General features: G+C 39.3%; 1 protein-coding gene and 1 long non-coding RNA gene across 4 annotated transcripts in view; one reads left to right on the top strand and one right to left on the bottom strand.

The window, feature by feature from the left end:
- The window catches only part of LACTB2 (lactamase beta 2), a 32,135-nt gene extending 20,975 nt beyond the window's left edge, over positions 1-11,160 (top strand). Inside the window, exons 4-7 of the mRNA XM_019453247.2 lie at positions 3,912-4,090; positions 6,269-6,417; positions 10,251-10,332; positions 10,946-11,160. Of these exons, the coding sequence (XP_019308792.1) occupies positions 3,912-4,090; positions 6,269-6,417; positions 10,251-10,332; positions 10,946-10,989 (454 nt within the window). The 3' untranslated portion in view covers positions 10,990-11,160. The remainder of the gene's footprint in view (positions 1-3,911; positions 4,091-6,268; positions 6,418-10,250; positions 10,333-10,945) is intronic.
- LOC109269330 (uncharacterized) overlaps positions 1-15,269 on the bottom strand; it is a 28,522-nt gene that overhangs the window by 1,714 nt on the left and 11,539 nt on the right. Inside the window, exon 3 of one of the 3 annotated variants that reach the window (XR_002081025.2) lies at positions 4,264-4,584. The exons of 1 other annotated variant lie outside the window; for it this stretch is intronic. This is a non-coding gene — a long non-coding RNA (uncharacterized LOC109269330). Of the gene's footprint in view, positions 1-4,263; positions 4,585-6,681; positions 7,044-15,269 lie in introns of those variants that run through there. One more of the 3 variants, XR_008419888.1, reaches the window with a different exon arrangement.

The raw sequence follows: 15,269 nt of genomic DNA, 5'->3' as shown, positions 1-15,269 counted from the left end.
ATTTTCTTTTTTTTTTTTAATGTTTATTTATTTTTGAGAGAGAGAGAGGCAGAGCACAAGTGGGGAAGGAGCAGAGAGAGGGAGACACAGAATCGGAAGCAGGCTCCAGGCTCTGAGCTGTCAGCACAGAGCCTGACGTGGGGCTCGAACTCACAGACTGTGAGATCATGACCTGAGCTGAAGTCGGACGCTCAACCGACTGAGCCACCCAGGCACCCCAAATTATACTAGAATTTGAATAAAACATTTAGTTTACTGATGACATGGTTTCCAATTTCCATTTTTAATAAAGTTAGTAAAACCCAGTTGTTTTAAATGTTAACGAGAAGATTCGTTAAGCAAAAGTTCCATAAACAGAAGATTAAAATCTACTTAAGTCCTCAAGTACTTCATGTCCAGTTGATGTGGTCTACTTGCCAATTTGGGGGGGAGAAATAAAATAGAGATAGAGACAATACCCACCAAGAACCCTTTAGTGAAAAAGAAGAAAGCAGGTGTTTCAGTAGGATTTGATTCTGAATATAACCTTCAAGAATTTTCTAGTGACCTAAATTCAATTTCTCAAAGACAAGTCAGTCTGACAGCTTTTGTTACCTGTTCTAAATCTTCTAAGAGAGCCGTCCTTATAAAGTCTGCTGTATCACACAAGTGGCAGAACTAGATAAATGTGGCACCTGATGAATGGGAAGGCCACAGCTGCAGTCCCTCTGATCTGTGGCAAAGCACCTCTGATGTCATCTCCTTTCCTCCCCCTGCCTATGTGAAGTGAATTTTAATACCGTTTTTATGCAGATTAAAGCATTTGCTGCCCAGGTGACTGGAGAACTGGAATTTCTGATCCCCTAATTTAAGAAATCTCATTGCCTTCGTTATCAAAGAAAACCATTACTGAGTTCAGGAGTAGGGAATGGGAGGAAAAAAGAAAGGACGCATTGCAAGCACAGTGACAGATAAGACAGTCCGCAGACTCTGAAAAAGAGTGCTTCTCCTGATCAATTTTTGTAGATTAAAAAAAAAAAAAATGATTGGGGTTCTGTTTGTAAATGCATTGGATGTGTGATTGTTCATAAGATTGTCCATAAGATATCAGACAACCCACACATGTTTATAGCTGTGAAAATACGCCTCCCGGAATTATTTTCATGTAACATTGAACCAGACAAAAGAGATGTCTCCGTATCACTTTTTACTTTCCCTGCCCCAGACCTGGAGCCAGCCATGTCTTCAAGAACCCTGACTTCATTAAGTGGGAAATGGTATTTAGAAACAAAGAATTAAGTGTGAGGTGTGCTCATTACTACCGGAGTATCATTACTTCTGGGCCTTTCATGGAGCTAGAAAAAAAAAAAAAAAATGAATTCATAATGATTCCTCAGTTCAGATGAGAAACAACCCAAAACCTTAATTCCCTCATTCATATATATTTCTTCCTTATCCCACAGTAAAAACCTTGCTTCTCAACATCAATTTACTTACTCGTTTATACTATGATACAATAAACACAAAATAATCTCAGAAACACGGTAACCTTCACACTGCCAAAAATAAACCTATTAAGCCAAGTTCAAAATCCTTCCAGTTCTTTTAATCTTGGGATATATTCTATTAAGGATGTATAATCTTAGTACTTAAAAGTTACTGGAGTTAATATTAGTGTGGCTGTTATCTGGTACATAGTAAGATTGGCTTCTTTCTGTATTCAATGTTAACGTTTTCTTTCACCTTTTATTTAGTTTCATGTTTAGAATATATCAGCTTAAAATTTAAAACCAATAAAAAGTTACTATCAGAGACTTCTTGCTTGTATCTTTGTTCCCTACATCCTACCTGCCTACCCCTATAAGGCAACTATATTCATTCATTTTTTTATCCTTCTTTTCTTTTTACAAAAATAAGGAAATAGATACATTTTCATTTCCCTAACTTTCCATACAAAAGAGCAATTATCAACACTCTTGCACACTTTGTTTTTAAGAGAAAAGCATCTGTTAGCCTTTAATGAACCTCCCTCCACATGGCTTCAAGCTACCAGGACACAGCACACAGCCCCCCCCCCCCCCCCACACCCTTAATCTTCTGCTCAGCTCTCCCACTGTCATTGTGTCTTCAAGGTGACAGGCTGTCTGGGGAATTTTCCCTTCCCCAAAACTTTGTAGTACCCCGATCACACCACGCCGGTGATAGGAGCAGCTCCAGTCTTATTCTTGGCAGCATGTACCCGTGTCTGGCCACTGGCCACAGTCCACGGTTTATCAAGGTTGACGGTTGGGCAGAAGCCCCGGTTCCTCTGTCGTGATGCCTCATATCAACTTTCCCAAAGCAAGCTGGATGATACTTGTCAAAGTCGGTCCCGTGGTGATGCATGCCACCAGCATTATCCCGGCCTTCTGGGCGCTTCCATGCTTACTGATGGGGCTGTGGCTGTGGCTCCCGTGGCCCTGAAATTTCCAGGTCTTCCTCAGTCTGGATGGCTGTGTGGAAAAGGTGCTTGGTGATAAGGCCAAATGGAGACAGGGCAGGGGGAGAGCTTACCCAACTGTGAGGGGTCTGTAGGCGGAGGGAGGTCAAGGATCTGCTTCGTGGCACATTCAGCAAAGTTGATGTTAGGGGCTGGCCCAGGGCCACGCGCTCTCATCAGGGCAGTGCGGGGTGCCGAGTACAGCTGCCTGTGTGTCTCCGGGGTCCAAACGCCAGGCCAGACATGCACCCGCAGGCTCCCAGAACCATACCAGCCACCTTGTCCTGAGGCCCACCGCGCATGGCCTGAAAGACCAGGGTGCAATGCCAAGTAGACTTCACAGCCTGCACCAGCAACAAAGCAAAGGCATGAAAAGAACCACACTTTGCTCTTTTTTTTTTTTTATCACTTGACCGTATATCCTGTGAATTACTCCATATCAGTTCATAGAGAGTTTCATCATTTTTTTTGATGGCTGCTGCATATATTCCATTGTGTGGATGTACCACAATGTGACCACAGTGTCCTATGGATGGGTATGGGGTTGTTCCTAATACTTTGTTTTTATAAATAGTGTGATGAATAACTTGTATATATTTTTTGTTTTTGTGAAGGTGTATCGTCAGGGTAAACTTCTAGCAGTGGGAGCGATGGGTCAAAGGGTTATGTAATTTTGCTAGAAAATGCCAAATTCCCTTCATTGTGGGCTTTACCGTTTTGCTCTCCCACCAGCAACTCACGAAAGTGCTTTTTTCTCATAGTCTTGCCATAAAGTATATTGTAAAATAAACATATGCAAAGGAAATTGAAAAAAAATTGTCTTTAAATAATAAAAGCACTGTCTTTGAGTAGTGCAATGATTGTGAATTGTTGTCTCCTTTAAGTATTTTCCTTTCTCTTTTCAAAATTTGTTGTAATCAGTGCATGCTTATTATTGAGAAAAAGGTGGGAAAGTATTGAGTTTGCACTTCAGAATGAGAAATTTGATTTAAAGGAGAGAATTTTCTGGTGATAATTTTCAATGGGCCACAAGAAAAAAAGGACTTTTTTTTGCTTTTTGGTTTTTTTCCCCAAGGCGCCTGGGTGGCTCAGCTGGTTAAGCCTCCAACTTCGGCTCAGCTTACAATCTCGTGGTTCATGAGTTCAAGCCCCACATTGGACTCTGTGCAGACAGCTCAGAGCCTGGAGCTGCTTCAGATTCTGTATCTCCCTCTCTCTCTGCCCCTTCCCCACTCGTGCTCACTCGTGCATGCACTCTCGCGTGTGCTCTCTCTCTCGCTCCCTCTCAAAAATAAAAACATTTTTAAAAAATTTTTAAAGGAGCTTTCTAACAGGTTAACATCATTTATTTGTGTCTTACTGAGATAAGGACAGAGAATAATTTACTTCTCAAAATTTCTTCTAAGCCTAAGAGTCTATAATTGTTACTATTTCTTCTTTGTCTTTTAACTAGAGTTATACACACACCTGGCCACACTGATGATCATATGGCTCTACTTTTAGAAGAGGAAAATGCTCTCTTTTCTGGAGATTGCATCCTAGGAGAAGGAACAACTATATTTGAGGACCTTTATGATTATATGAACTCCCTAAAAGAACTGTTGAAAGTCAAAGCTGATATTATATATCCAGGTGGGTAGTCTCTTACATGTACCGACCCACTTGTGTGACATGATGGAGAAGGTTCATTTTGGTTTGTCTGTATGTGTATTTATGTTTTCAGGGCTTGAAGAGATAGACAGTGCTTCTTTAAATCACCCCCTCCCCCAGGTCTTATCAAGCCATGCAATTAAACAGGCTGAGAGTAATATTAATAACTTTTTATAAAGATACAAGGGTTATTTTTTAATATCTACACAGCTATTAATAGAACTGTTAAACAAAGTTAATAAACTTACATTTTCATTCCACAAACTGTCTTCACTTCTGTCAATTTGATTTCTGTTGTAGACTGCATTTTAGCAGTGAACTCTGAGCTCTAGTCTTTAACTCACACTATTGAAATATCAGTAGCTTCCATGTCAACTGTAAAATTGTGTATTCATTTCACTTCTCCAGAAAAAGAAGCCTGTTTTAGTATCTCAGCTGTCACTGCATTGCTCTTCAATATGAACCTCCCTTTTATCCTAAAAGTGAAGAAAGACATAGGACTGGACAAGAGGGCCCAGAAGGAAAAAGAAACGAGGTTACCTATTTGTTTAAGTCCTTCCAACTTGTTCCTAACCAGAAAGCCATGGAGAGACTTGTAATTACAGTGTCTTCAATCCCCTTATATTCTTTCATGAGTTTCTACTGCTGAGGGGATAGGAAACATGGTGGAGCTGGGCATTTGGATTTATTATGACCTAAGAGGAATGGAAGCTGACAGCTGTTTTTAAAGAGAAGAGAGCACATGTTTGATGTACTCACATTGGAGTAAAACTAATGAGAGGCTGCCTTGGTAAAGGTTCTTAGAGTATTAGTGACTCCAGTGAACTGGCCTACTGGCATAGCAGGAACTTAAAATACCTTCTGTAACCATAGCTACTATATATTAAGGCCTGCTACCTCTCAGGTACTGTGCAGGGACCTTTACAGTGTTGTCCTCACAAAAACCCAGTGAAGCAGGTCGTGGGATCTTCATTGCACGGCTGAAGAAACAAGCTCAGGGATTCAGACTTTTGATGGCCACACAACTAGTAAGTGATAGTCAATATTCCAACCAAAGCCCATGCTCTGTATATGGTTAACAGGTTAGTCTGCTTAATTTGTTCTCAAATATTTTAAACATCCCTCTTGCAGACTTGGGTCATACATAATTTGCACTATCTGAAAGAGCAACTAAATTTCAATATGACTTAGGGGCACCTGGGTGGCTCATTCAGGTAAGCATCTGGCTCTTGGTTTCATCTCAGTTTGAGCCCCACGTCAAGCTCTGCACCAATAGCATGGAGCCAGCTTGGATTCTCTGCCCTCCCCCCACTCGTGCTCTCTCTTTCTCAAAATAAATAAATGTTAAAAACAAAAAAACTTTAAAAACTTAAAAAAAAACTTTTACTATAATTTAATCGGGGTTGTCAGCATTTCTGAATGACTAGCCTATACATAAGATGCTTAAAATTTTACTGTGGTTCTTGTGAATTTTTAGTAGATCTTGGTCACTTACAAGAAGCTACTTTTTACATTCCTCCCTTCAATCTTTTGTAAGTGTGGCATGGTGGGTAAGAGCACAGAGTAATTAAAAGCTCACAAGTCAGAACCCCAGCACCGTCCCCTCCTCACTGTTGAACTGTGGGCAAATTATTTACCCTCCTTACACTCCCACTTCTGTTATAAAGAAGGTATGATAAGAGTGCCTACCTCATCGGACTCTTATAACAATAATATATAGAGGGTGGGTGATGGGCATTGAGGAGGGCACCTTTTGGGATGAGCACTGGGTGTTGTATGGAAACCAATTTGACAATAAATTTCATATTTAAAAAAAACAATAATATGTATTATGCATTTAGAGCAGTGCCTGGCAGATAATGAGCACACTATAAATAGTACCTATCCTTACTCATGTGCTTACTGTTTTTGTTGTTAATTTTTTTTTAAGTATATAGTAACATTTCATGCAGATTTTATCTGATATAATACTCTGGTTTTGGCATTGTATGTAATTTTTAAATCTCTTACACCTGTATCATTTTCCACAAATTCATATTTGGAACACTTAGTATGCTTTTTCAATACATCATATGCATTATTTTTAAACAGGCTGAATTAATTTCAGTTGTACTTAGTGTTTTTTATCTGTTTGAAATAAATATTATAATTCTAATTCAGGACACGGCCCAGTAATCCATAATGCCGAAGATAAAATTCTGGAATACATTTCTCACAGAAATATGCGAGAACAGCAGATTCTTACATTACTTCATGATAATTTTGAAAAATCATTTACAGCAATGGAGCTGGTAAAAAACATTTACAAGGTAATTTTCATTTATCTTATTTGTACATAGCAACAGTTTTATTAGAATACTCTACACAGGGGTACCTGGGTGGCTCAGTCGGTTAAAGCATCAGACTCTTGATTTCAGCTCAGGTCATGATCTCACAGTTCGTGAGTTCAAGCTCCACATCAGGCTCTGAGCTGACAGAGCAGAGCCTGCCTGGGATTCTCTGTCTCTCTCTCCCTCTGCCCCTCTCTGCTCTCACTTTCTCTCTCTCAAAAATAAATAAATAGATTTAAAAAAAAAAAAAAAAAAGAAGAAGAATCTATGTAATAGAACACATATGGTAGACTTATCACATCCCAGAACAGAATAAGTCTGTTAATTTTATAAGTAGTGTGCTTGTATAAATTTGAGATCAACAATCTCAACTTTCTAGAACACAGAAGTTAAACAAACAAAAATGGACATGGGAAACCAAACAAACCATTCTGAACTATCATTAAACCTTATGTACTTCATTCTGTAGGAGAGACCATTACCAACAGCCTATAGCGATTTATGTATTATTATATCCCTCTTGATTGTTGGTGTCCTAGTCTGTAGCAAGTGAGAAGGGTTATCTGCTAGAGACATACTGGGATAGCAGGGAGAAGTAGCAATGCCTAACAAGGAAGAAGAAGGAGAAAGTACATGTAACAGAACATGAGTAAATAACTTAGTATATAGAGAAAAGAAACCCTCGCGTCAGTGGCCTCTGAGCATATCATATATAACTACTACCACAACCTGTACAGCCATAAGATACATGGGAGTATAAAGATGAGCGTGAAAAGTACCTGGGCCCAGTTATAATTAGTAAAGAACTGTAACGTTCCATAGGCGTAAGTTATCAAGACAATCACATCGTACTCAGTGTGCTTTGTTTTAAAAAGGAGGGATGAGTGGTTAAAATGGCTAAAGATAAAAAGTGCCACTGGCAAAGCGGTAATATAAATTTTCTTTCTCTGAGAGAGGGGGAGAGAATGCTTATGCATGAGTAAGGGAGGAGTAGAGGGAGAGCGAGACAGAGAATCCTAAGCAGGCTCCACATGTGGAACCCAACTCAGGGCTCAATCCCACGGCCATGAGATCAGGACCTGAACCGAAATCAAGAGTCGGATGCTTAACCGCCTGAGCCACCCAGGAGCCCCTGGTAACATAAATATTTAAATTCTGTGAAAGAGTTCATTTCCTCATAATACTAGAGTATAGCCACTCTAGACTATACATTGGTACACTGGGGTTTTCTCTCCTAACTTAAGTATAGACAGCAGAACTCTTATAACCCTCCCAGATGAGTCATTAAGCAGTTTCCCATACCCTAAAAAATGCTGGTTCTGCATTCAGAGGTATGTTCAGAGGTATACTCACTGTATATGTGTGTCAAGTACCTGTTGCATACAGAATAATACTAGGTATTACACAGAGATGTATTCAGTCAACATTTACTAGATACCTGTGCCACACAATGGACGAGATACAGAGTTACACAGATGATTAGAGATCCCTGCCCTCAGAGGACTCATAGTTTAGTGAAGACAGACACGTTCAACAGATAGTTGTAATACTAACTCTATCATTTTTTGAACACATTATTATGTGCTAGATGCTGTACTCCTTGTTTCACACTTACAAACGTAATTTGAGGTCCTTAATTCATATACCTCTAATTCTCAATACATGAAGATACTATTATTCCAATTTAATAGACTTAAAAAACAAAAAACTGGGGCGCCTGAGCGGCGCTTAAGCATCTTAGGCTCAGTTAAGCAACTTAGTCAGTTAAGCAACTTAGGCTCAGGTCATGATTTCATGGTTCATGGGTTCAAGCCCCGTGTCGGGCTCTGTGCTGACAGCTTGCTCAGAGCCTGGAACCTGCTTCAGATTCTGTGTCTCCTTCCCTCTGTGCCCCTCCCCCACCACACTCTGTCTCTCTCTGTCTCTCAAAAATAAATAAATGTTGGGGCGCCTGGGTGGCTCAGTCGGTTAAGCGTCCGACTTCGGCTCAGGTCATGATCTCACAGTCCGTGAGTTCGAGCCCCGCGTCGGGCTCTGTGCTGACAGCTCAGAGCCTGGAGCCTGTTTCAGTCTGTGTCTCCCTCTCTCTCTGACCCTCCCCCGTTCATGCTCTGTCTCTCCCTGTCTCAAAAATAAATTAAAAAAAATGTTAAAAAAATAAAATTAAATAAATAAATAAATAAATGTTAAAAAAAAATTTTTTTTTAAACTGACTCAGAAAGTTTGAGTTAAGTAACTTCCAAAGGTACACCACTAGCAGATGTCACATACTCAAAAGTGAGATGTCAGATACTATTCATATCTTGCTTTTTCTATCATACCAGGCTTCCTCCAAGACCTCTATATAGTATATCAGAGCATTAAAGAAAGAAGAATAAATTATATCTGATGGAAGATGCAGGGTATTAAGGCTTGCCTGGAAAAGCTTTAAAATTTTAATCATTTCATTGAGTCTTAAAGAAAGAGTAAGTATTTCCCAAGCCAGAGTATAGGAGAAAAGAAGCCATTCTAGACAGAAGGAAAAACATGCCCTGGGAGTAATAAACCAGCATTGTGTACATTTGAAAACCCACAAAGAAACTGCATGTGACTGGAGCACACAATACATATAGGGATGGGCAGGAAAGGAATCCCAGGGAATGAGGCAGAAAGGCAAGGATGATCAGATCATGGAAGCTTTCACCACCATGCTAAAAAGTTGGGCTTTAGCCAATAAACCTGGGCATAGCCACTCAAGGATCTTGGGAGAGGAGTCACATAATCAGATCTTGAAGATCACAATGCTGGGGGCGCCTGGGTGGATCAGTTGGTTGCGCATCCAACTTCCACTCAGGTCATGATCTTGCAGTTTGTGGGTTCGAGCCCTGCATTGGGCTCTGTGCTGACAGCTCAGAGCCTGGAGCCTGCTTAGGATTCTTTGTCTCCCTCTCTCTCTGCCCCTCCCCTGCTCTCTCTCTCTCTCTCTCTCTCTCTCTCTTTCTAAAAAATAAATATTTAAAAAAAATTAGAAGATCACAATGGCAGATATGGTAATGGAGCTTAAGGGAGAGTTGGGGGTTAGAAGTTTATATTTGGGAACATTAATATCTGATACTGCTGTGCCAAGTTGGTTGTGTAAGAAGTGAGTCAACAATACAACTCATTGTTGCATGAATGCTTAGGGGCGCCTGGGTGGCTCAGTCAGTTGAGCATCTGACTTCAGCTCAGGTAATGATCTTGCAGTTCATGAGTCCATGCAGAGCTCACTTTGGATCCTCTGTACCCCTCTTTCATTGCCCCCCCCTCAAAAAATTAAATAAACTTTTTTTTTTTCATGAGTGTTTTAAGAGAAGTCTAAGGAAATTTTCAGGATGAAAACTAAATGATGGGAGAGGTAGTATAACCAATGGAAACATACAAAGATACTATCGTGTAACCTAATAAATAAACCATAGGGCCAATGGATCTGTGGCATCATCAAAACTATCTAGAATAATTTTTATAGTTATTTATTTATTCATTCATTCATAAAATGTGGAGTTCCTACTCTGTGCCATTATGCTAAGCACTGGGTATTCAGTGATGAACAAAACTGACACTATTAACTGTCTAGACTGTTCAGTCTATTTGATCTACAGGTATATAGATAGAAATACAGTGGCCTAAAGCAAGACATGTACAAGGTGAAATCATTTTGATTATTCCTCTATAAAAATGTATTTAAGTTAAAATTTTCCCCTTTTGATGCATTTTTTCTTCAATAGTTTCAAAACGATTAACTTCTTCTTTTTTAAAAAGGAAATATTTTCTTTCACTCTTGTCTTTCTTTTTAGACTGTTCCTGAGCATTTATATAAGATGGCTGAACATAATGTCTTGCTTCATTTGATAAAATTAGAAAAAGAAGGAAAAATCTGTAAGTATACTTCCAAACTTCACTTCTTTTATTACCAACATCTAAAATATTTTCTTACAAACTCTTCCTTGAACGTCACTGTAAGATGGAGAAACGCACTAGGAAGGGTTAATAGTGAAAGGCCAGTGGACCACAAGTTGGAACCTAAAGTTCCCACAGGAATTAGAATTTTGCTTAGGGGTTGCAGTTCTTACCCACCAGAACTATAATCAAAGGCGTGTAATGGAAAGATAGTTTCTCCTCTCCCAACCACAAGACCACAAAGAATTTCACATGTAGAAGGCTTGGGAACAGCCAAGTGTTTTAGCAGTAGTAAAGGTAGTAACACAAAGATATTAAAGCAGTCAATCTGTCTTTACTAGTTTTAGGTTAATTCATCAAATTAATCTTTCTAGAAGTTTAATCCTTAAAATCAAGAAGCTTAAAGCTTGAATTTTGTGTGGAAGCCTCAACAATGCTTTTATATGTCCAAAAATTAAAAAAATACCCACTTTATGTTGAGCAATAAAATTATTTTAGGAATGAATGCTTTTACTAGCCACAAAATAACTTAAAATCCATTAAATTTGCTTATCTGTTGTTAAATTTTTACTCTCTAATTTTCTTTCCACAGTTAGCAACATGGATCCTGACAAGAAATGGAAAGCTAATCTTTAGTTGCAGATTAATGAAAGCTTGTGTTGGTTTGTTTTTAGAGAATGGTGTGATTTTCTTAACTATTAATTATTTATACGAAAGACAGAGTATAGAACATTGAAAATAACCCTAGATATACTTTAAAATATTGTCATATTTTCTTCTAAAATAAATGTTACATTTTACATGTTACTTATCTAACCTGAGTCGTATAACATTTTGTCAAAAATTCAGAATCCAACAATTTATCCATGTTCAACAGATTCAATAAAATGGCTACTTTAAAAATAATAGAATTTGTGTAATTTAAAACTGAATATTATTCTTGGAGATTAGTTATCTATTACAAATGGCCAATAATACTATTTTCTCCAGCTGCTGCAGTTAACAGCACAGATTTCTACATAATCCTTCTTTACGTCTGTAGATAACAGCTTTGTTTTCATGCTTCTATCGATTATGATTTTATTTTAGTTCTATAGCCCTGTATCTTGTATATTTTCTTATAATGGTATCCCACAATAATTTATGAACATCGACATTGGCATAATGCCAATTAAAGTCATTATATAATAATTATTTCTGTAGTCCATTACTACAACCAACATACTTTTTCAAGTTTAGTTTTTAGTATGTAGTCATCAGCATATATATGAATTATATACCAAAAGTTGTTTTTTTAATTAATTAGAGGATTTATAAGACAGGGCATTTTTTATATAAGTAGTGTTCTTGAATAGGGGTTAGGTTCTCAGGGCAGCTCTCCAGTGCTTATTTAACCCACAAGGTTGCCAAACTACAATACTAAAATGAGCTCAGAATCCTGAGAAATGGCCCTTTTAAAATTCTTTCCTAAAGGTAAGACTACAAAATTTTTTTAGGCTTTTTTTGATATCCTCACCTCTTTCTGCTCCTTTTCCCAAGGTCCGCAGCATGTTCATACTATTCTAAACACTTATTCTCATGCTTTAGAGACCTATTGTGTTCCTGAAACCATTTCACATTACAAAATAACTGTGAACTCAACAATAACAAAAATAAACAACTCCATTCAAAAATGGGCAAAGGACTTAAATAGACATTTCTCCAAAGAAGATATACAAATGGCCAATAAGCACAGGAAAATATGCTGAACGTCACTAATCACGGCAGAAATGAAAATTAAAACCACAATGATATACCACTTCATCCCTATTAGAATGGCTATTATCAAAAAAAATAATAACATAAGTATTGGGGAGGATGTGGAGAAATTGGAACCCTCGGGCATCACTGGTGGAATGTAAAATGGTGCAGCTGCTATGGAAAACGTTGTGGTGGCTCCTCCAAAGTTAAACATAGAATTACCATACAATTCAACAATTCCACTTCTGGTATATACCCAAAAGAAGTGAAAGCAAAGACTTGAATAGATATTTACACGCCCAGGTTCATGAAGGCAGTGTTATTCAAAATAGCCAGAGGTGGAGGCAACCCAAGTGTCTATTTAAGGATGAATGGGTAACTAGAAGGGTGTATATACAGACAATGGACTATGATTCAGCCTTAAAAAGGAAGGAGATAGTGGCGCCTGGGTGGCTTAGTCGGTTAAGCGTCGGACTTCGGCTCAGGTCGTGATCTCGCGGTCCGTGAGTTCGAGCCCCGCATCGGGCTCTGTGCTGACAGCTCAGAGCCTGGAGCCTGTTTCGGATTCTGTGTCTCCCTCTTTCTCTGACCCTCCCCTGTTCATACTCTCTCTCTGTCTCAAAAATAAATAAATGTTAAAAAAAAAAAAAAAAAAGGAAGGAGATTCTGACACATGCTACAATATGGGTGAAACTTGAAGACATTATTCTAAGTGATATCAGCCAGTACAAAGGGACAAATACTATATGATTCCACTTATTTGAGATACCTAGTGTAGTCCAATTGATAAGAGACAGAAAATAGAATGAATGGTGGGGTGCCTGAGTGGTTGAGTCGGTTGAGCATCCGACTTTGGCTCAGGTCATGATCTCACAGTCTGTGAGTTTGAGCCCCGCATCGGGCTCTGTGCTGACAGCTCGGAGCCCGGAGCCTGTTTCAGATTCTGTGTCTCCCTCTCTCTCTGACCCTCCCCCGTTCATGCTCTGTCTCTCTCTGTCTCAAAAATAAACGTTAAAAAAAAATTTTTTTTTAAAAAGAATGAATGGTAGATGCGAGACTGGGAGAGACAGAGAAATGGGGCATAAGTGTTTGGTGGGTAAGGAATTCAATTTGGGAAGATGAAAAAGTTCTGGAAATAGATGATTGTGATCATGATTGTACATAAATCATGAATGTATTTAATGCCACTGAACAGTATACTTAAAAATTGTTAAAAAAAAAAAAATGGGGGCGCCTGGGTGGCTCAGTCAGCTGGGGCATCCGACTTCAGCTTAGGTCATGATCTCATGGTTCGTGAGTTCGGGCCCTGCGTCGGGCTCTGTGCTGACAGCTCAAGCCTGGAGCCTGCTTCGGATTCTGTGTCTCCCTCTCTCTCTGCCCCTCCCCCACTCATGCTCTGTATCACTGTCTCTCAAAAATGAATAAACATTTTAAAAACTTTTTAAAAATGGTAAAAAATGGCTATAAATATTTTCCCCAACACCACCACCAAAAAAGAAAAAAAAATCTGTATTCCCATTCCCTAAGTATAGCAGATACCAGCAAAATTTAGACAAGAAGTCTGATTATGTGTGTATGTGAATGTTTAGTTTACCTCTTAATTTGCATGTCCTCCATTCTTTCCAATCTCTTTGAATAAAACAGCAGTTGATCAAACCAGAAAACCCAATAGTTATTTTTGATATGCCCCCATCCCTCATATCATATCCAGTTTTTCATCAAGTACATACTGACTGTTCCAGCTCTGGAACTTGTCTCTGCCTCTTACTCCACCAATAGTCCTTAGCCCAGGCCATCACCCTTTTTTGCTTGGACAACTGCCATAGCCCATAACTCTGGTCTCCCTACTTCTGTTCTTGGAGGGAGTGAGGGGACAGGGATGAGAAGGGCATTCTGAACTGAAGAAATCTGCACAAAGCCATGTAATCACGGTCTTTTTTAAGTACCATGGCACCACTGCAAGTGGACCTATTGGAGGAGGGGTGATAATGGAAGGCCCTTCAACTTCCTGATTTTTCAGAGTCTAAGCAACTGACCTTTAACAAAAACAATGGCATTCATTAAATATCTGCTTTGTGCTGGGTACTGGATCAGGCACTGGGGACACAAAGGGGAACAAAACAGCATCTCTGCTCTCAAAAGAAGCTTATATTCTAGTTGTGGAGATACATAGTTACAATATGCAGTACCATGACATTTGGTTGGGTTATAGAAAGCTTAGAGGATGGGGCACCTGGGTGGCTCAGTCGGTTGAACCCACTAGGCTTCGGCTCAGGTCATGAATTTGAGCTCCACGCTCCAAGCTCCTGCTTGGGATTCTCTTTCTCCCTCCCCCTCTCCCTCTCCTCTGCCCCTCCCTGCCTCTCTCTTTCTCTCTCAAAATAAGTAAACTTTAAAAATTAAAAAAAAAAAAAAAAAAGGTTAGAGGAGTCTGAGCCCAGTCTTCAAAGATGAGTAAGTGGTATCCAAGTAAAGAAGTTAGAAATGTTTAGATTTCTTTTTAATTTTTTTGAGAGAAGAGAGAGAGTGTGCAGGGCAGAGACAGGGAGACAGGATCTGAAGCAGACTCCAGGCTCCAAGCTGTCAGCACACAGCCCAACGTGGGGCTTGAACCCACGAACCATGAGATCATGACCTGAGCCAAAGTTGGACACTCAACTGACTGAGCCACCCAGGCACCCCTAGAAGTTAGAGATGTTTAGGAGATGAGAAGAATTGTTCCAGTTGGAAGAAATGGTGTATGCACATAAACAGATATGGCAGAGCATCACATGGTTGGAGAACTAAGTATAATGTTTGTGGGTTGAGGTCTTAGAAACAAAACGAATCAAGGGAACATAGAAATTTCACAGGAAGCAATGTATTGTCATCCAGCCATGCTTCGCACAGGCTGGAATATGCATAATTTAGGAATTAGAAAGTTAATCATATGGGAATGCAAGCTGGTGCAGCCACTCTGGAAAACGTATGGAGGTTCCTCAAAAAACTAAAAATAGAACTCCCCTACGACCCAGCAATTGCACTACTAGGCATTTATCCAAGGGATACAGGTGTGCTGTTTCGAAGGGACACATGCACCCCCATGTTTATAGCAGCACTATCAACAATAGCCAAAGTATGGAAAGAGCCCAAATGTCCATCGATGGATGAATAGATAAAGAAGATGTGGTATATAT

The sequence above is a fragment of the Panthera pardus genome, unplaced genomic scaffold (assembly GCF_024362965.1).
Source record: "Panthera pardus isolate Hobbes unplaced genomic scaffold, ASM2436296v1 HiC_scaffold_7, whole genome shotgun sequence".
Classification (NCBI taxonomy): domain Eukaryota; kingdom Metazoa; phylum Chordata; class Mammalia; order Carnivora; family Felidae; genus Panthera; species Panthera pardus.
The sequence above is the reverse complement of the archived record's forward strand: the minus strand, read 5'-3'. Positions and strand labels throughout refer to the sequence as shown.